Consider the following 19,120-nt stretch of genomic DNA (forward strand, 5'->3'; position numbering starts at 1 on the left):
CACAGTTGCGTGGACCTGCAGAGTTTCACTGGCTGTCTTGTCTGGAGACAATACACATCTTTTTAGCCTGTCTTGATGCTCTCTCCACTCACGTTGTTTTGTTTCTTAAAGACTGGATTAGTTGTAAGTATTCGCATTCCAACCATTATTCATGTAAATTGAGTTTGTGTCTTTATATGCTCTGTTTGTGAACAGAATTCCCACTCACCTGAAGAAGGGGCTAAGAGCTCCGAAAGCTTGTGTGGCTTTTGCTACCAAATAAACCTGTTGGACTTTAACCTGGTGTTGTTAAACTTCTTTTAGTGACTGGAAGCCAGTATCCAGTGGTGTATCACAGGGATCTGTGTTGGGCCCCCTATTATTCGTCATTTATATAAATGACATTGATGACTATGGACGGGAGGGGGGGGGGGGGGGTAGGATTAGTAAGTTTACGGATGACACAAAGATTGGCTAACAGTTTGGTTAAGATTGGTTAACAGTGAGGTTGAGTGTCTTGGGCTACAAAATGATATAGACGGAATGGTCAAACGGGCAGATAAGTGGCAGATGGAATTTAACCCTGAAAAGTGTGAGGTGATGCACTTTGGAAGGAGTAAGTTGGCAAGAAAGTACTCAATGAATGGTAGGACACCAGGCAGTTCTGAGGAGCAAAGAGACCTTGTCGTGTTTGTCCACAGATCTCTGAAGCTGGAAGGGCATGTTGGTAGGGTGGTGAAAAAGACATGGGACACTTACCTTTATCAATCAAGGCATGGATTACAAAAGCAGTGAGGTCATGATGGAGTTGTATCGTTGTAGGAGGCCACAGCTGGAGTATTGAGTGCAGTTCTGGTCACCACATTATAGGATGTGAATGCACTGGAGGGGGTGCAGAGGAGATTCACCAGGATGCTGCCTGGGATGGAATAATTAAGTTATGAAGAGAGGTTGGATCGGCTTGAGTTGCTTTCATTGGAGCAGAGAAGACTGAGGGACGACCTGATTGAGGTATTCAAGATTAGGAGGGGAATGGACAGAGAGGATAAGGAGCAGCTGTTCCCCTGAGTTGAAGGGTCAGTCACGAGGGCAGAAAGGTTCAAGGTGAGAGGCAGGAGGTTTCGAGCGGATGTGAGGAAAAACATTTTTACTCAGAGGGCGGTGAGGGTCTGGAATGCGCTGCCTGGGAGGGTGGTGGAGACGGGGTGCCTCACACCCTTTAACATTCATAACATTCAGGGCTATGGGCCAAGTGCTGGCAGATGGGATTAGGTGGGAGTTCAGGTGTTTCTAATGTGTTGGTGCGGACTCGATGGGCCAAAGGGCCTCTTCTCAATCACTGAATCCCTACAGTGCAGAAGGAGACCATTCAGCCCATTGAGTCTGTACTGACCACAATCCCACCTGGGCCCTATTCCCGTAACCCCACGTATTTACTCTGCTAATCCCCCTGACACTAAGGGGCAATGTAGCATGGCCAATCCACCTAACCTGCACATCTTTGGACTGTGGGAGGAAACCAGAGCACCCAGAGGAAACTCACGCAGAAGTGGGGAGAATGTGCAGACTCCGCACAGACAGTGACCCAAGCCAGGAATCGAACCTGGGTCCCTGGCGCTGTGAGACAGCAGTGCTAACCACTGTTAGCTATGAAGAGAGGTTGGATTAACTTGGTTTGTTCTCACTGGGACGACAGAACCTGAGAGGGCAACCTGATAGAGGATTATGAGGGGCATGGACAGAGTGGATAGTCAGATGCTCTTTCCTAGGGCAGAAAAGTCAAGTACTCCCACACTCCAAAGATGTGCAGGTTAAGTGGATTGGCCATGCTAAATTGTCCCCGAGTATCCAAAGATGTGCAGGTTAGGAGGATTGGCCATGCTAAATTGCCCCTTAGTCTCAGGGGGATTAGCGGGGTAAATATGTGGGGTTACGGGGATAGGGCCTGGGTGGGATTGTTGTCAATTCAGACTCGATGGGTTGAATGGCCTCCTTCTGTGCAGTAGGGATTCTAAGACTAGGGGACATAGGTTTAAGGTGCGTGGGGAAAAGTTTAGAGGAGATGTGCGAGGCATGTTTTTTACACAGAGGGTGGTGAATGTCTGGAAGGCGCTGCCCGGGGAGGGGGTGGGAGCAGGTACAATAGCGGCATTTAAGGGGCAACTAGACGAATACATGAGTAGGATGGGAATGGAAGGATATGGATTCCCTAAGTGCATACGGTTTTAGGTTAAGCAGACATCATGATCGGCGCAGGCTTGGAGGGCCGAAGGGCCTGTTCCTGTGTTGTAACTTTCTTGGTCCCTTGTGCCAGAGCGCGCTGTATAATTCTAGGAATATGCACGGAATAGCGGGATAGGGATTGAGGGCAGGTAGAATGGACTGGTTTAAATTGACATCACGTCCAGCACAATGTGATGGGCCGAAGGGCCTGTCCTGTTCTGTGTCACCCAAGGCTCCCGAGGGTGACACCCGGGAATCGGGGTGGGGGCTGAAAGCACCAGGAGGCCTGAGGCTGTGGGCGGGTTAGTGGCCAAAGCCAGATTGGGTGAGGAGACTGGTTCCCCGGGGAAATGCCCAGCGCTCCTGGGTGGGGGGTGGGGGTGGGGGGGGGGGGGGCGAGGGAGAGGAAGGGAAGAGGTGGAGGGTCATGGGGAGGTTTAAAATTTACTGGAGGTCAGGGTAAGGACCCACTTGGGAATCCTGATGAATCCCGGGATGAAGGTGGAGAGCCAGGAAAGGCTCGGCAGCTGCTGCAGAATGAACTTGAGGGAGCAATAGTCCACCAGAGCACGGCCTGCGGAGGGAGAGAGAGAGGGGGAGAGGCAGAGGCGGAGAGGGGGAGAGACAGAGGCGGAGAGAGGGAGAGACAGAGGCGGAGAGAGAGAGAGAGAGACACACAGAGGCGGAGAGAGAGAGAGACACAGAGGCGGAGAGAGAGAGACAGACAGAAACGGAGAGAGAGAGAGAGACAGAGGCGGAGAGAGAGAGAGACAGAGGCGGAGAGAGAGAGAGAGAGACAGAGGCGGAGAGAGAGAGAGAGGCGGAGAGAGAGAGAGAGACAGGCGGAGAGAGAGAGAGAGACAGAGGCGGAGAGAGAGAGAGACAGAGGCGGAGAGAGAGAGAGAGAGAGACAGAGGCGGAGAGAGAGAGAGAGGCGGAGAGAGAGAGAGAGACAGAGGCGGAGAGAGAGAGAGAGAGACAGAGGCGGAGAGAGAGAGAGAGAGACAGAGGCGGAGAGAGAGAGAGAGAGACAGAGGCGGAGAGAGAGAGAGAGGCGGAGAGAGAGAGAGAGACAGAGGCGGAGAGAGAGAGAGAGAGACAGAGGCGGAGAGAGAGAGAGACAGAGGCGGAGAGAGAGAGAGAGAGACAGAGGCGGAGAGAGAGAGAGAGGCGGAGAGAGAGAGAGAGACAGAGGCGGAGAGAGAGAGAGAGAGACAGAGGCGGAGAGAGAGAGAGAGAGACAGAGGCGGAGAGAGAGAGAGAGAGACAGAGGCGGAGAGAGAGAGAGAGACAGAGGCGGAGAGAGAGAGGGAGAGAGAGAGAGATGGACTGGTTAATGCCAGGATTACCTGAACCCTGGTGTCCCCAATGCAAATCTACCGGAAATACACCCTCCCCCACAAGATAATCGTGCTGACCCCATCAGGAAACTCCCCCTGAGATCCGACCCCCAAGATCTCCACCCCCGACTCCTGGGGTCACCACCCCTGACCCCCCGGAGATCACCACCACCCCGACCCCCGGAGACCACCACACCCCGACCCCCGAAGACCACCGCACCCCGACCCCCGAGATCACCAACCCCGACCCGAGATCACCAACCCCGACCATGACACGGAGCTGACCACCCCCCGACCCCTGACCCCGAGCTGACCACCCCCCGACCCCGAGCTGACCACCCCCGACCCCTGACCCCGAGCTGACCACCCCCCGACCCCGAGCTTACCAATCCCCAACCCCGAGCTTACCAACCCGACCCCGAGCTTACCAACCCCTGACCCCGAGCTGACCACCCCTGACCCCGAGCTGACCACCCCCCGACCCCGAGCTGACCAATCCCCCGACCCCGAGCTTACCAATCCCCAACCCCGAGCTTACCAACCCCTGACCCCGAGCTTACCAACCCCTGACCCCGAGCTTACCAACCCCTGACCCCGAGCTTACCAACCCCTGACCCCGAGCTTACCAACCCCTGACCCCGAGCTTACCAACCCCTGACCCCGAGCTTACCAACCCCTGACCCCGAGCTTACCAACCCCTGACCCCGAGCTTACCAACCCCTGACCCCGAGCTTACCAACCCCTGACCCCGAGCTGACCACCCCCTGACTCCTGACCCCGAGCTGACCACCTCCCGACTCCTGACCCCAGGCTCGCCAAGCCCAACCCCCGAGATCACCAATCCTGACCCCCGAGATCACCACCCATGACCCCCCGGCCCTGTTCTTCGGCCAGACCAACAACAATTGGAAGCTCTCCCCTCCAACCCCCCGCCTCTCCATCCCCCGCCTCTCTTTCCTCAATCCCCCCACGGCCTCACCCTGCCGTCCCTCAGTCTGCCTCAGGATGCTCCCTACCTCATCCCTGGCAGGGATTCCCTGCCCTTTACCCCCGGCAAAGCCACAAAGGTGTCAGAGAGAGCAAGTTGGCGGGAACGTACTCACCATTCACGTCCCTGATCCCGTACTGCGCAGCGAGGTCACAGGTCATGAGCACCTTGCCAGATTTCTTCATCAGGTCCTTATCTGGGGAGGGGACGGGAGGGGAGGGGGAGGCAGAGTGAGAGACGTGAGGAGGGTGGGGTCCCAATGGGAGAGGTCACCCCAGGTGAGTGCGGGGTCAGAAATGCCATCCGCCCACTCCCTCCATCTGGACGACTTCATAGAATCCAACAGTACAGAAAGAGGCCATTCAGCCCATCGAGTCTGCACCGACCACAATCCCACCCAGGCCCTATCCCCACAACCCCACACATTTACCCTGCTAATCCCCCTGACACTAAGGAACAATTTAGCATGGACAATCCACCTAACTTGCACATCTTTGTACACTAAGGGGTCAGATGACGGCAGACTTCCTTTCCTAAAGGACATTAGTGAATCAGATGGGGTTTTTTCGACAATGGTTTCACCGTCATCAATAGATTCTTAATTCCAGATATTTTTTTTATTGAATTCAAATTCCACCATCTGTCGTGGTGGGATTCGAACCCGGGTCCCCAGAACATCAGCTGAGTTTCTGGATGAATAGTCCAGCGATAATACCACTCGGCTATCGCCTTCCCTTTCGCCTCCAGTTACTGGGCCCTAAGTGGGGATCGGCGATGGTGGGTGTCCATCAGTCTGTGATGGCGCAGGGTGAGCTACCTCAGCGATCGGCTGTTGTTCTCTGCGCGGTCGCTGAACAGGAAACACTCCCACTCCTCGTACTGGCTGCCCTGACGCGTGTCGGAAAGGATTTACTGGCTGACCTTACAACTCCTCCATGATCATCCTCAACACTGGTGCCCCACAAGGCTGTGTTCTCAGCCCCCTACTACACTCCTTATACACCTGTGACTGTGCGGCCAAACTACCCTCCAACTCAATTTTCAGATATGCTGACAACACCACCGTAGTGGGTCGGATCTCAAACAATGATGAGACAGAGTACAGGAATGAGGTCGAGAATCTGGTGAATTGTTGCGGCAACAATAATCTCTCCCTCAATGTCAACAAAATGAAGGAGATTGTCATCGCCTTCAGGAAGCATAAAGGAGAACATGCCCCTGTCTACATCAATGGTGACGAAGTAGAAAGGGTCGAGAGCTTCAAGTTTTTAGGTGTCCAGATCACAAACAACCTGTCCTGGTTCCCCCCCCCCATGCTGACACTATAGTTAAGAAAGCCCCACCAACACCTCTACTTTCTCTACTTTATGGAAATTTGGCATGTCAGCTACGACTCTCACCAACTTTTACAGATGCACCATAGGAAGCATCCTTTCCGGATGTATCACAGCTTGGTATGGGTTCCTGCTCTGCCCAAAACCATAAGGAACTACAAAACGTTGTGAATCACGCAAACCAGCCTCCCATCCATTGACTCTGTCTACACTTCCCATTGCCTCGGAAAAGCAGCCAGCATTATTAAGGACCCCACGCAGCCCGGACATTCTCTCTTCCACCTTCTTCTGTCAGGAAAAAGATACAAAAGTCTGAGATCACGTACCAACCGACCCGAGAACAGCTTCTTCCCTGCTGCCATCAGACTTTTGAATGGACCGACCTTGCATTAAGTTGATCTTTCTCTACACCCTAGCTATGACTGTAACACTACATTCTGCACCCTGTCCTTTCCTTCTCTATGAACAGTATGCTTTGTCTGTATAGCGCGCAAGAAACAATACTTTGCACTGTATCCCAATACCTGTGACAATAATAAATCAAATCAAACGTGCCACGAACAGGCCTTCAGTGACTATCGAGTGTCGAAGTGGGACTGGATCCTGCAGCCTTAGACCGAGCGAGAGAGGCCCAACCATTTCAACTCCAGAATCAACCAAGTGAATCTCCTCTGCACCCTCTCCAGTGCAATCACATCCTTAGGTTGAATCTAGATTGATTCCGGAGTTGAGAGGGTTGGCTTTTGAGGAGAGACCAAATAGACTGGGACTGTACTCATTGGAATTCAGAAGAACGAGGGGAGATCTTACAGAAACATATAAGATTATGAAGGGAATAGATAAGATAGAAGCAGGGAAGTTGATTCCACTGGCGGGTGAAACTAGAATTAGGGGGCATAGCCTCAAAATAAGGGTGGGCAGATTTAGGACTGAGTTGAGGAGGAACTTCTTCACACAAAGGGTTGTGAATCTGTGGAATTCCCTGCCCAGTGAAGCAGTTGAGGCGACCTCATTGAATGTTTTTAAGGCAAGGATAGATAAATTTTTGAACAGTGAAGGAATTAAGGGTTATGGTGAGCGGGTGGGTAAGTGGAGCTGAGTCCACGAAAAGATCAGCCATGATCTTGTTGAATGGCGGAGCAGACTCGAGGGGCCAGATGGCCGACTCCTGCTCCTAGTTCTTATGTTCATGGAATCCCTACAGTGCAGGAGGAGGCCATTCGGCCCATCGAGCCTGTACTGACAACAATCCCACCAAGGCCCTATCCCCATAACCCCACATATTTACCGTACTAATCTCTGTGACACTAAGGGACAGTTTAGGTTGGCCAATCCACTTAAGCCGCACATCTTTGGACTGTGGGAGGAAGCCGGAGCACCCGGAGCAAATGCACGCAGACACGGAGAGAACGTGCAGACTCTGCACAGACAGTGACCCAAGCCGGGAATTGAACCCAGGTCCCTGGCGCTGTGAGGCAGCAGTGCTAACCATTGTGCCGCCTATGTTCTTATGCCACGAGGCCTCCCACCCCTTTCCCCGCCCACGCCCCCCACCCCCCGAGAGACCGGGAATCTGTCCGCCCCGGCCTCAGACGTGTCCGGACGATGGAGGACCGTCCACGGCCAGCCCCGGGGAGTTGAGAATTCCAAAGATTCACCGGCCTCCGAGCAAAGGCATTTCTCCTCAGCTCAGACACAAAATGGCTGCCTCCTCTCGTTCCGAGACCGGGCCTCTCCCCCCCCCCCCCCCCCCCCCCCCCCCGCCCCCATGGCCAGAGTATCGATGTGGGGGTCCCGTCAGGAAAGGAGAAGGCCGTTCGCCGTGGAGTGCTGAGGGGGGTGGGGAGAAGCGTTTACCCACCTGTAGCGAGGGCGACGATACATTTCCCGCTCATCTCCGGGGTCTCACCAGCGGTGAACATGTCCGCCACCTGCAAACGGACAACATGGAGAGTTCAGGGACTCCCCCGCTGTCACAACTAAATCGTGTTACTGTGTCCAACCTTCTCTCCCTCACCCACCTCTCTCTCATAGAACGTAGAACAGCACAGCACAGGAACAGGCCCTTCAGCTCACGATGTTGTGTCGAACATGACACCAAATTAAACTATTCCTTTCTGCCTGCCCTTGGTCCATATCCCTCTATTCTTTGCATATTCATGTGCTTATTTAAAAGCCCCTTAAACGCCCCTATCGTATCTGCCTCCACCACCATCCCTGGCAGCGTGTTCCAGACACCTACCACTCTCTGTTTAAAAATATTTGCCCCTCACATCCCCTTTGAACATTCCCCCTCTCTCCTGAAGTGCATGTCCCCGAGTATTACACATTTCAACTGTGGGAAAAACATTCTGACTGTCAACCCTATCTATGTCTCTCATTATTTTATAGACTTCCATCAGGTCTCCCCTCAGCCTCTGCCGCTCCAGAGAAAACAACCCTAGTTGTTTCCACTGGCGGGTGAAACTAGAACGAGGAGACACAGCCTCAAAATAAGGGGAAGCAAATTTTGGACTGAGTTGAGGAGGAACTTCTTCACACAAAGGTTGTGAATCTGTGGAATTCCCTGCCCAGTGAAGCAGTTGGGGCTACCTCATTGAATGTTTTTAAGGCAAGGATAGATAAATTTTTGAACATTAAAGAGATTAAGGGTTATGGTGAGCGGGCGGGTAAGTGGAGCTGAGTCCACGAAAAGATCAGCCTGATCTTATTGAATGGCGGAGCAGGCTCGAGGGGCCAGATGGCCTACTCCTGCTCCTAGTTCTTATGTTCATAGAATCCTACAGTGCAGGAGGAGGCCATTCAGCCCATCGAACCTGTACCAACAACAATCCCACCCAGCCCTAGAATCCCACACAACGCGAGGGAGGGCACAGTGGTTCACACTGCTGCCTCACAGCGCCAGGGACCCAGGTTTGGGTCACTGTCTGTGCTGAGCCTTCATGTTCTCGCCGCTCCCACCCTCCGTGTCTGCATGGGTTTCCTCCGGGTGCTCCGGTTTCCTCCCACCATCCGAAAGATGTGCTGATTAGGTGCATTGGCCGTGCTAAATTCTCCCTCAGTGTTCCCGAACAGACGCTGGAGTGTGGCGACTGGGGGATTTTCACAGTAACTTCATTGCGCTGTTAATGTAAGCCTTACTTGTGACACTAATAAATAAACATTAGTTCTTAGTTTGTCCAGCCGCTCCTTATATCTCGTACCCTCTAATCCAGGCAGCGTCATGTTAAACCTCTTCTGCACCCTCTCCAAATCCTCTGCATCCTTCCTGTAATGTGGCGACCAGAATTGAACGCAATATCCTATAAGTGGTTCCGAACCAAAGTTTTATAAAGCTGCAACATGACATCCTAACTCTTGTATTCAATGCCCCGACTTATAAAGGCAAGCATGCCGTACGCCTTCTTTACCCCCTATTGACTGGTGTGGCCGCTTTCAGGAAGCTATGGACTTGAACCTCCCTCTCCCTCATCCACCTGTTCACACTCTCGCTCTCCCTCACCATCCTTCCCTCACCCACTGGCTCCCTCCTTCCCATCCCACTCACTCTCCCTCCATTCCCTCTTCAGGTTACACTCTCCCAATGTCCTTTCTCTCAATTTCCTTCTTCCCGTTCTGTGTTCCTGTGTAACAGGCTGGAGAAGGGGCTGAATGGCCTCCTCCTCGCTGTCTCACTCACCCGTTGCTGTCCTTTGGATTTGTTCTCCGTGTTAATAACCAAGTTAGTCATGGTCTCGGTGCGCACGGCTCCCGGCCAGAGGGACACGTATGACACTCCGTGTTTCCGCAACTCCAACGCACAGTCTGCTGCCATTCGATCACACTGCAGAGAGAGAGAGAGAACTGTGTGAGAGAGAGAGGGGGGGGAGGGGCAGAGGAGGAGGGGGTGGGGGGGCAGGGGGCAGGCAGACAGAGCCAGCCAGAGCGAGAGAGCCAGAGCCAGAGAGCCAGAGCCAGAGAGCCAGAGGGAGAGAGAGCGAGAGCGAACCTGAGAGAGAGAGCCAGAGCAAGAGAGCCAGAGCCAGAGAGCCAGAGCCAGAGAGCCAGAGGGAGAGAGAGCAAGAGCGAACCTGAGAGAGAGAGTGAGAGCAAGAGAGCCAGAGAGAGGGAGCCAGAGAGAGAGAGCCAGAGAGAGAGAGAGCCAGAGAGAGAGAGAGCCAGAGAGAGAGAGAGCCAGAGAGAGAGAGAGCCAGAGAGAGAGAGAGCCAGAGAGAGAGAGCCAGAGAGAGAGAGCCAGAGAGAGAGAGAGCCAGAGAGAAAGAGCCAGAGAGAAAGAGCCAGAGAGCCAGAGAGAAAGAGCCAGAGAGAAAGAGCCAGAGAGAAAGAGCCAGAGAGCCAGAGCCAGAGAGAAAGAGCCAGAGAGAAAGAGCCAGAGAGAAAGAGCCAGAGAGAAAGAGCCAGAGAGAAAGAGCCAGAGAGAAAGAGCCAGAGAGAAAGAGCCAGAGAGAAAGAGCCAGAGAGAAAGAGCCAGAGAGAAAGAGCCAGAGAGCCAGAGAGCAAGAGCCAGAGAGCCAGAGAGAAAGAGCCAGAGAGCCAGAGAGAAAGAACCAGAGAGAGAAAGTGAGAGAGCCAGAGAGCCAGAGAGAGAGAGAGCGAGAGAGCCAGAGAGAGAGCCAGAGAGAGAGCCAGAGCGAGAGCGAGAGAGCCAGAGAGAGAGAGCGAGAGAGCCAGAGAGAGAGCCAGAGCCAGAGCGAGAGAGCCAGAGAGAGAGAGCGAGAGAGCCAGAGAGAGAGCCAGAGCGAGAGCGAGAGAGCCAGAGAGAGAGAGCCAGAGAGCCAGGCAAAGAGAGTGTGAGATACAGCAACTCAAAGTGAATGAGTGACCTTTGCCCTTCGGCCCGTTTACCCGCACTGCCCTGCCACTCACCGCTGCCTTGCCGACTCCGTAAGCCACGTTGAAGATGTAGCGCAGGCCGCCCATGGACGACACGATGACAATCAGGCCCTGCTTCGCCTCCACCATCATCCGGGCTGCGTACACCGAGCAGATATAGTGGCCCCTGCACAACAAAGCAAGTGTGGTTGGGGAGGGGGGAGGTGTTGGGACACACTACGGCAGTGAGACCTCTTCCACTACCGCACTCCCCTCATCGCATCCCAATCTCCACCCCCCCCATCTCCGCACGTGGGGCCAGGATCTCACCCCTGGTGTCCAGAGGGTGAGAAAGGTCAGTGACTGCCTCCGCTCCCACTCGGAGCCCTGGGTCCAGTACTCCACAGCGCCACCACCGGGAGGGGAGGATGTCATTGCAGTTTCTTCCCCTTGGAAAAGGAAATCCATGGCGTGGGTACGAGGACACGCCAGACTCGATCCAAGATGGCAACTTCTTGTGAGCTGTACCCAGCATGCCCTCTAGAGTCATAGAATCTACAGCACGGAGACAGGCCCTTCGGCCCAAACTGGTCCGTGTTGACCAAAAAGCCCATGTAAGCTAACCCCATTTGCCTGCATTTGGCCCATATCCCTCTAAACCTTTCCTATCCATGTATCTGTCCAAATGCCTTTTAAATGTTGACAATGTCCCTGCCTCAACCACTTCCTCCAGCAGCTCATTCCACATACGTACCACCCTCTGTGTAAAAAAGCTGCTCCTCAGGTTCCCATTAATTCTTTCCCCTCTTAACTTAAACTTAAACTCTCTAGTTCTCAATTCCCCAACTCTGGGAAAAGGACTGAGTGCGTTCACCCTATCCATGCCTCTCATGATCCTCTGCACCTCTCTAAAATCATCCCTCAGTCTACTATGTTCCAAAGAAAAAAAGTCCAGGCCTGTCCAATCTCTGTCTATAACTCAGTCCCTCGAGTCCTGGCAACATCCTTGTAAACCTCTTCTGCACTCTCTCCAGTTTAACAACATCTTTTCTATAGCAAGATGACCAAAACTGAACACAATACTCCAGGTGCGGCCTCACCAACGTCCTGTACAACTGCAACACAACTTCCTAACTTCTACACTCAATGCCCTGACTGATGAAGGCCAGCATGCCAAAGGTCTTCTTCACTGCCCTATCTATCTGTAACTTCACCCTTAGAGAACCATGCACCTGAACTCCAAGGTCCCTCTGTTCCACGATACTCCCTAAGGTCCTACCATTCACCTCTAATACTATCTTTTACTCTTGTTCTACTCTTCCCTGGGCAGCACGGTGGCACAGTGGTTAGCACTGCTGCCTCACAGCTCCAGGGACCTGGGTTTGATTCCCTGCTCGGGTCACTGTCTGTGCGGAGTTTACACGTTCTCAGCCCGTATCTGCGTGGGTTTTCTCCGCGTGCTCCAGTTTCTTCCCACAGTCCGAAAGATGTGCGGGTTAGGTGGATTGGCCATGCTAAATTATCCCTTAGCGTCCAAAGATGTGTAGGTTAGAGGGATTAGCTGGGTAAGTATGTGGAGTTATGGGGATAGGGCCTGGGTGGGATTGTGGTCGGTGTAGACTCGAAGGGCCGAATGGCCTCCTTCTGCACCGTAGGCCTTTCTGTGCAGATGAAACGCGATGACTCTATGTACATCAACGAGCAGGGGAGGGGGAGGGGTGGACAAGGTCAGGGGAGGGGGAGTGAACAGGTGTCGAAGTGGCCCCCTCACCTAGTGGAGCTTCACGCGAACGATCCTGGGAGTGGAAGGATTGTCGTACGAGGAGCATTCAAGGACTCTGGGTCTGTACTCGATGGAATTTAGAAGGATGGGGAGGGCGCGGAGGGTTCTCATTGAAACTTACAGAATACTGAGAGACCTGGTTAAAGCGGACGTGGGGAAGATGTTCCCATTGGTCGGAGAGACTCAGATAAGAGGAACAGCCTCAGATGAAAGGGACAACCCTTTGGAAGACAGATTTCTTCAGCTGGAGAGAGTGGTGAACCTGTGGAATTCATTGCCACAGAGGAGGCCAGGTCGCTGAGTGTATTTAAGACAGAGATAGATAGGTTCTTGATCGGTTTTTGATTTGATTCGATTTATTATTGTCACGTGTATTAACATACAGTGAAAAGTATTGTTTCTTGCGCGCTATATAGGCAAAGCATACCGTTCATAGAGAAGGAAAGGAGAGAGTGCAGAATGTAGTGTTACAGTCATAGCTACGGTGTAGAGAAAGAGCAACTTAATACAAGGGAAGTCCATTCAAAGTCTGACAGCAGCAGGGAAGAAGCTGTTCTTCAGTCGGTTGGTCCGTGACCTCAGACTTTTGTATCTTTTTCCTGACGGAAGGTGGAAGAGAGAATGTCCGGGGTGCGTGGGGTCCTTCATTATGCCGGCTGCTTTGCCGAGGCAGCGGGAAGTGTACAGGGAAGGTGGTAAGGAGTGGAGGGGTGTCAAAGGTTACAGGGGAATAGGCGGGAGAATGGGTGTAGAGAAACTTATCAGCCACGATCGAATAGCGGAGCAAACTCAATGGGCCAAAAGGCCTAATTCTGCTCCAGTGTCTTCTGGTCTGAAGTTCCCTAATCGGATCGGGGAAGCTCAACCTGGAAGCTCAGGTTGGTGGGAGGGCAGGGGTAAGACAGCAGATGTTCCTCATGTAGATGGGGGGGAGGGGGTGGGGGAGAGAGAGAGAGACAGCGAGAGAGAGAGACAGCTGGACCTCAGCTGCCGTACTCACCGCAGACCTGCATCATTGACCACATCCCAGAACGAAGGTGGCATCTCCCAGAATTTCTTCTCATGGTCAGAAATAATTGACTAGGGAGGAAAAGGGAAGATTAAAACCCCTCAAACGAGGGCGCAGACAGGCATCCCACCTACCCCCTTCTGCAATGGGCCAGGCTTCATTTGCCACGTCCTGTCCTGGCTTGTTCCGGATCCTATCGACAGTGGTTAGCACTGTGACCTCACAGCTCTAGGGACCCAACTTTTATTCCCGGCTTGGGTCAGTGTGTGTGTGGAGTTGCACATTCTCCCCGTGTCTGCGTGGGTTTCCTCCGGGTGCTCCGGTTTCCTCCCACAGTACAAAGATGTGCAGGTTAGGTGGATTGGCCATGCTAAATTGCCCCTTACTATCAGGGGGATTAGCACAGTAAATATGTGGGGTTACGGGGATAGGGCCTGGGTGGGATTGTGGTCAGTGCAGCCTTAATGGGCCGAATGGTCTCCTTCTGCTTTGTAGGGATTCGATGGATTCTATCTGACCCCCCCCAAACTCCAGCCAGAAGAAAAAGTTTCTCTTTCTCTCTCCCCCTCCCTCTCGGCCCCAGTGAAATCTTTAAGTCCCCCGCTTGCCTTCCCCCTCGGTTCGCTCACCCCTCGATTCCCTTGAGTATATACTCAGCACCCGGGTCAATCGAATCGTTGAGTCGCCAGCACCATGCGGGTCCCCAGCCCGGAATTTCAGCCCTACCTCCACCGCCGCGTAGGCGTTGTTGACCAGAATGTCCAGCCGGCCTCCCTGTTCCTGCTCGACCCGGCCAAAGAGCGAGCGGATCTGCTCCTCGCTGGTAGAGTCGCACACCACCGGCACGCAGCGGCCTCCCCGCGCCTCCACCTGCCGGGGGAAAGGACAGAGTGAGGGACTCTGCGATAGGGGGGGGGGGGGGGGGAGCATCTCAGCAGCCCGGTCACACACTAACCCCCACCTACTGACCTTACGGTGACGTTCCCGAGACATCTATCTTTCCCCTTCCCCCCACCCTCCCCTCCCCCACTACTGACAGCAGCGTAAAACTGTTTTTCTTCGCCCCTTGGCCGCCGAGGTTCCCCGCCAGCGGCGGTCATGGCCTTTCCGCCCGGCTTCTCTTTTTTTCTCTGCAAAGTGACGGGGACCGCACTGCAAAAATCCCACGATGCACTTCGTCTCCAAGGAATTTGCAAAATGGCCGCCACATTCGACAGCAGGACATTTCCTGCTCTACAAAATGATTTGATTCAATTTATTGTCACGTGTATTAGTATACAGTAAAAAGTATTGTTTCTTGTGCGCTATATAGACAAAGCATACCATTCATAGAGAAGGAAAGGAGAGAGTGCACAATGTCGTGTTACAGTCATAGCGAGGGTTGAGAGAAAGATCAACTTAATGCAAGGTAAGTCCATTCAAAAGTCTGACAGCAGCAGGGGAGAAGCTGTTCTTGAGTCGGTTGGTACGTGACCTCAGACTTTTGTATCTTTTCCCGACTGAAGGAGGTGGAAGAGAGAATGTCCGGGGTGCGTGGGGTCCTTAATTATGCCGGCTGCTTTGCCGAGGCAGCGGGAAGTGTAGACAGAGTCAATGGATGGGAGTCACTGGTTTGCATGATGGATTGGGCTACATCCATGACCTTTTGTAGTTCCTTGTGGTCTTGGGCAGCGCAGGAGCCCCATACCAAGCTGTGATACAACCAGAAAGAATACTTTCTATGGTACATCTGTAAAAATTGGTGAGAATTGTCGCTGACATGCCAAATTTCCTTTGTCTTCTGAGAAAGTAGAGGCGTTGGTGGACTTTCTTAACTGTAGTGTCGGCATGGGGGGACCAGGACAGGTTGTTGGTGATCTGGACACCTAAAAGCTTGAAGCTCTCGATCCTTTCTACTTCATTCCCATTGATGTAGACAGGGACATGTTCTCCTTTACGCTTCTTGAAGCCGATGACAATCTCCTTCGTTTTGTTGATATTGAGGGAGAGATTATTGTTGCCGCACCAACGGCCGTCGCATTTGACACCGTGACATTTCCCGCTCTACAAAATGGCCAATGCATTTGACAACAGTATAAAATTGCAGACAGGGTGAGGACTCGGTGGGTCGGTTGTCCAAAAGGTTTACAGCCACAGACCCATCGGCGAGGGAATGTAAGCTGCTGCCTTCAGAGTCAAACACCTTCCTGTTAAACAGGACACTGCCGTGGCCACATCTGGAGCAGAGTGCGCAGTCTCGCTCTCCTTACCAGAGGAAGGACATAGGAGTGCAACTGAGGTTCACTGGACTGCTTCCTGGGATGCAGGTGATGGTCCTATGCCTACATTCCTTGGCCTACATTCGGGTCAGTCTGTGCAGAGTCTGCACGTTCTCCCAGTGTCTGCGTGGGTTTCCTCTGGGTGCTCTGCTTAAAGAAAGAACAAAAGAACAAAGAACAGTAGAGCACAGGAAACAGGCCCTTCGGCCCTCCAAGCCTGTGCCGCTCCTTGGTCCAACTAGACCAATCGCTTGTATCCCTCCATTCCCAGGCTGCTCATGTGACTATCCAGGTAAGTTTTAAACGATGTCAGCGTGTCTGCCTCCACCACCCCACTTGGCAGCGCATTCCAGGCCCCCACCACCCTCTGTGTAAAAAAACGTCCCTCTGATATCTGAGTTATACTTCGCCCCTCTCACCTTGAGCCTGTGACCCCTCTCACCGTTCACCCGATCTAGTCCAAAGATGTGCGGGTTAGGTTGATTGGCCAGGTTAAAAATTGCCCCTTAGAGTCCAGAGATGCGTAGGTTAGAGGGATTAGCAGGTAAAATATGTGGGGGTAGGGCCTGGGTGGGATTGTGGTCAGTGCAGACTTGATGGGCCGAATGGCCTCCTTCTGCACTGTAGGGTTTCTATGATGATTTCTATCCCCTTCATAATCCTGTACACCTCTATTAGATCTCCCCTCATTCTCTGTCTTTCCAGGGAGAACAACCCCAGTTTACCCAATCTCTCCTCATAGCTAAGACCCTCTGTACCAGGCAACATCCTGGTAAACCTTCTCTGCACTCTCTCTAACGCCTCCACGTCCTTCTGGTAGTGCGGCGACCAGAACTGGACACAGTATTCCAAATGTGGCCTAACCAGCGTTCTATACAGCTGCAAAATCATACTCCAGCTTTTATACTCCATACCCCGTCCTATAAAGGCAAGCATACCATATGCCTTCTTCACCACCTTCTCCACCTGTGTTGCCACCTTCGAGGATTTGTGGACTTGCACACCTAGGTCCCTCTGTGTTTCTATACTCCTGATGACTCTGCCATTTATTGTATAACTCCTCCCTACATTATTTCTTCCAAAATGCATCACTTCGCATTTATCCGGATTAAATTCCATCTGCCACCTCTCCGCCCAATTTTCCAGCCTATCTATATCCTGCTGTATTGCCCGACAATGCTCATCGCTATCCGCAAGTCCAGCCATCTTCGTGTCATCCGCAAACTTGCTGATAACACCAGTTCTTCCAAATCATTTATATATATCACAAATAGCAGAGGTCCCAGTACAGAGCCCTGCGGAACACCACTGGTCACAGACCTCCAGCCGGAAAAAGACCCTTCGACCGCTACCCTCTGTCTCCTGTGGCCAAGCCAGTTCTCCACCCATCTAGCCACTTCTCCTTGTATCCCATGAGCCTTAACCTTCTTAACGAACCTGCCATGTGGGACTTTGTCAAATGCCTTACTGAAATCCATATAGACGACATCCACGGCCCTTCCTTCGTCAACCGTTTTTGTCACTTCCTCAAAAAACTCCACCAAATTTGTAAGGCACGACCTCTAACTCCCACAGTCCAAAAGATGAGTAGGTTAGGTGGATTTGCCATCTTAAATTGCCCCTCTGTGTCCAAAGATGTGCAGGTTAGGGGGATTGGACGTGCTAAATTGCGCCTATGCAGAGCCAGCATGGAACACGACGGGCCAAGTGGCCTCCTCCCGCACCATCACCGTCACGCGGCGGCGGCCCCGCTCCTCGTGGAATCCTGCCGTGCACAAAATGGGTGCCGCCTGCCCCAGACTGCATCCCCCTGGCCACCGAAAGCTTTGAGGTCGGGAAGGCACCTGTTTTCAAAAAATAGTTCCTCTTCAGCCGCCGCTCGAGTCCCGCGTCTGTCCCCCGGCGCCCCCCACCCACTGCCTCCCACCCACCACCTACCGCCCCCCTGCCCCCCCACCCACCGCCTCCCCCCACCACCACCACCCCCTCCCCCCCCCCCCCACCCCACCCCAGCCCACCACCCCCTCCCCCTCCCCCCCGCCCCCTCCCCCCCCACCCCAGCCTCACCTCCTTGGCCGCCGTCTGCAGCGTGTCCATGTTACGGCCGGTGATGTAGACGGTGGCCCCGGCCTCTCCCAGCTGCAGGGCGATGCCTTTCCCGATGCCCCGGGAAGCTCCAGTCACAATGCACACGCGGCCCAGCAGCGCCCCGGCCATCTTCCTACTGGAGGAGGAGGAAGGGGTTCGGGGGTTAGAACCAGATCCTCACTCAGCGGCTGAGTCGCAGCTCATTAATGTCCCCCCCAGAGTGTAAACCATCAAGAACCCTCAGGCCACACTTTGACCAGTTGGGTACAGATCAACATTCCCCCCTCCCCCACTCAAACTGGTTTGGCACAGTCCAGCATTCCCTCCCACCTCACCTCACATTTTGACCAGCCCGTCAATTCCACCACCTGCCATCTCCCCCGGCTCTTCGGCCAATATGGTATTGTCCATCATTACCCCCCTCACAATTCGAATGGTTTGGTACTGCCCATTCCACCCACCAGCTCTCTCCCAACCAAGACCGGTTTGGTTCTGTCCATCATTCTCCGCTCCCCCCCACCGACCGGTTTGGTACTGCCCATCGTTCCCCGCTCCCCCCCCCAATCGGTTTGGTACTGCCCATCATTCCCCGCTCCCCCCGCCCCCCACCGACCAGTTTGGTACTGCCCATCATTCCCCGCTCCCCACCCCCCAGACTGGTTTGGTACTGGCCATCTTTCCCCACTCGCCCACCGACCGGTTTGGTACTGCCCATCATTTCCCGCTCCCCCCCTCCCCCAAAACCAGTTTGGTACTGCCTATCATTCCCCGCTCCCCCGCAGACCGATTTGGTACTGCCCATCTTTCCCACCTCCCCCCCTCCTAGACTGGTTTGGTACTGCCCATCTTAGAACCATGGAACCATAGAAAATTACAGCTCAGAAACAGGCCTTTTGGCCCTTCTTGTCTGTGCCGAACCATTTTTTGCCTAGTCCCACTGACCTGCACTTGGACCATATCCCTCCACACCCCTCTCATCCATGAACCCGTCCAAGTTTTTCTTAAATGTTAAAAGTGACCCCGCATTTACCACTTTATCCGGCAGCGCATTCCACACTCCCACCACTCTCTGCATGAAGAAGCCCCCCCTAATATTCCCTTTCAACTTTTCTCCTTTCACCCTTAACCCATGCCCTCTGGTTTTTTTCTCCCGTAGCCTCAGTGGAAAAAGCCTGCTTGCATTCACTCTATCCATACCCATCAAAATCTTATACACCTCTATCAAATCTCCCCTCATCTACGCTCCAGGGAATAAAGTCCTAACCTATTCAATCTCTCTCTGTAACTCAGCTTCTCAAGTCCCGGC

At 53.4% G+C, this 19,120-nt stretch overlaps 2 protein-coding genes across 3 annotated transcripts in view; one reads left to right on the forward strand and one right to left on the reverse strand.

Moving 5' to 3' along the window:
* The window catches only part of LOC144480718 (uncharacterized), a 370,150-nt gene that overhangs the window by 58,986 nt on the left and 292,044 nt on the right, over positions 1-19,120 (forward strand). Inside the window, exon 9 of the mRNA XM_078200309.1 lies at positions 5,278-5,338. Within this exon, the coding sequence (XP_078056435.1) occupies positions 5,278-5,338 (61 nt within the window). The remainder of the gene's footprint in view (positions 1-5,277; positions 5,339-19,120) is intronic.
* The window catches only part of LOC144480638 (dehydrogenase/reductase SDR family member 1-like), a 31,060-nt gene that overhangs the window by 2,670 nt on the left and 9,270 nt on the right, over positions 1-19,120 (reverse strand). The window contains exons 2-9 of one of the 2 annotated variants that reach the window (XM_078200232.1): positions 17,794-17,950; positions 14,195-14,338; positions 13,460-13,539; positions 10,731-10,863; positions 9,544-9,687; positions 7,726-7,795; positions 4,646-4,726; positions 295-2,776 (exon numbers count right to left, since the gene is read on the reverse strand). In XM_078200232.1, the coding sequence (XP_078056358.1) occupies positions 2,640-2,776; positions 4,646-4,726; positions 7,726-7,795; positions 9,544-9,687; positions 10,731-10,863; positions 13,460-13,539; positions 14,195-14,338; positions 17,794-17,943 (939 nt within the window). In that variant the 5' untranslated portion in view covers positions 17,944-17,950 and the 3' untranslated portion in view covers positions 295-2,639. The remainder of the gene's footprint in view (positions 1-294; positions 2,777-4,645; positions 4,727-7,725; positions 7,796-9,543; positions 9,688-10,730; positions 10,864-13,459; positions 13,540-14,194; positions 14,339-17,793; positions 17,951-19,120) is intronic. The other variant, XM_078200231.1, reaches the window with a different exon arrangement.

The sequence above is a fragment of the Mustelus asterias genome, chromosome 30 (genome assembly GCF_964213995.1).
Source record: "Mustelus asterias chromosome 30, sMusAst1.hap1.1, whole genome shotgun sequence".
Taxonomy (NCBI): Eukaryota; Metazoa; Chordata; class Chondrichthyes; order Carcharhiniformes; family Triakidae; genus Mustelus; species Mustelus asterias.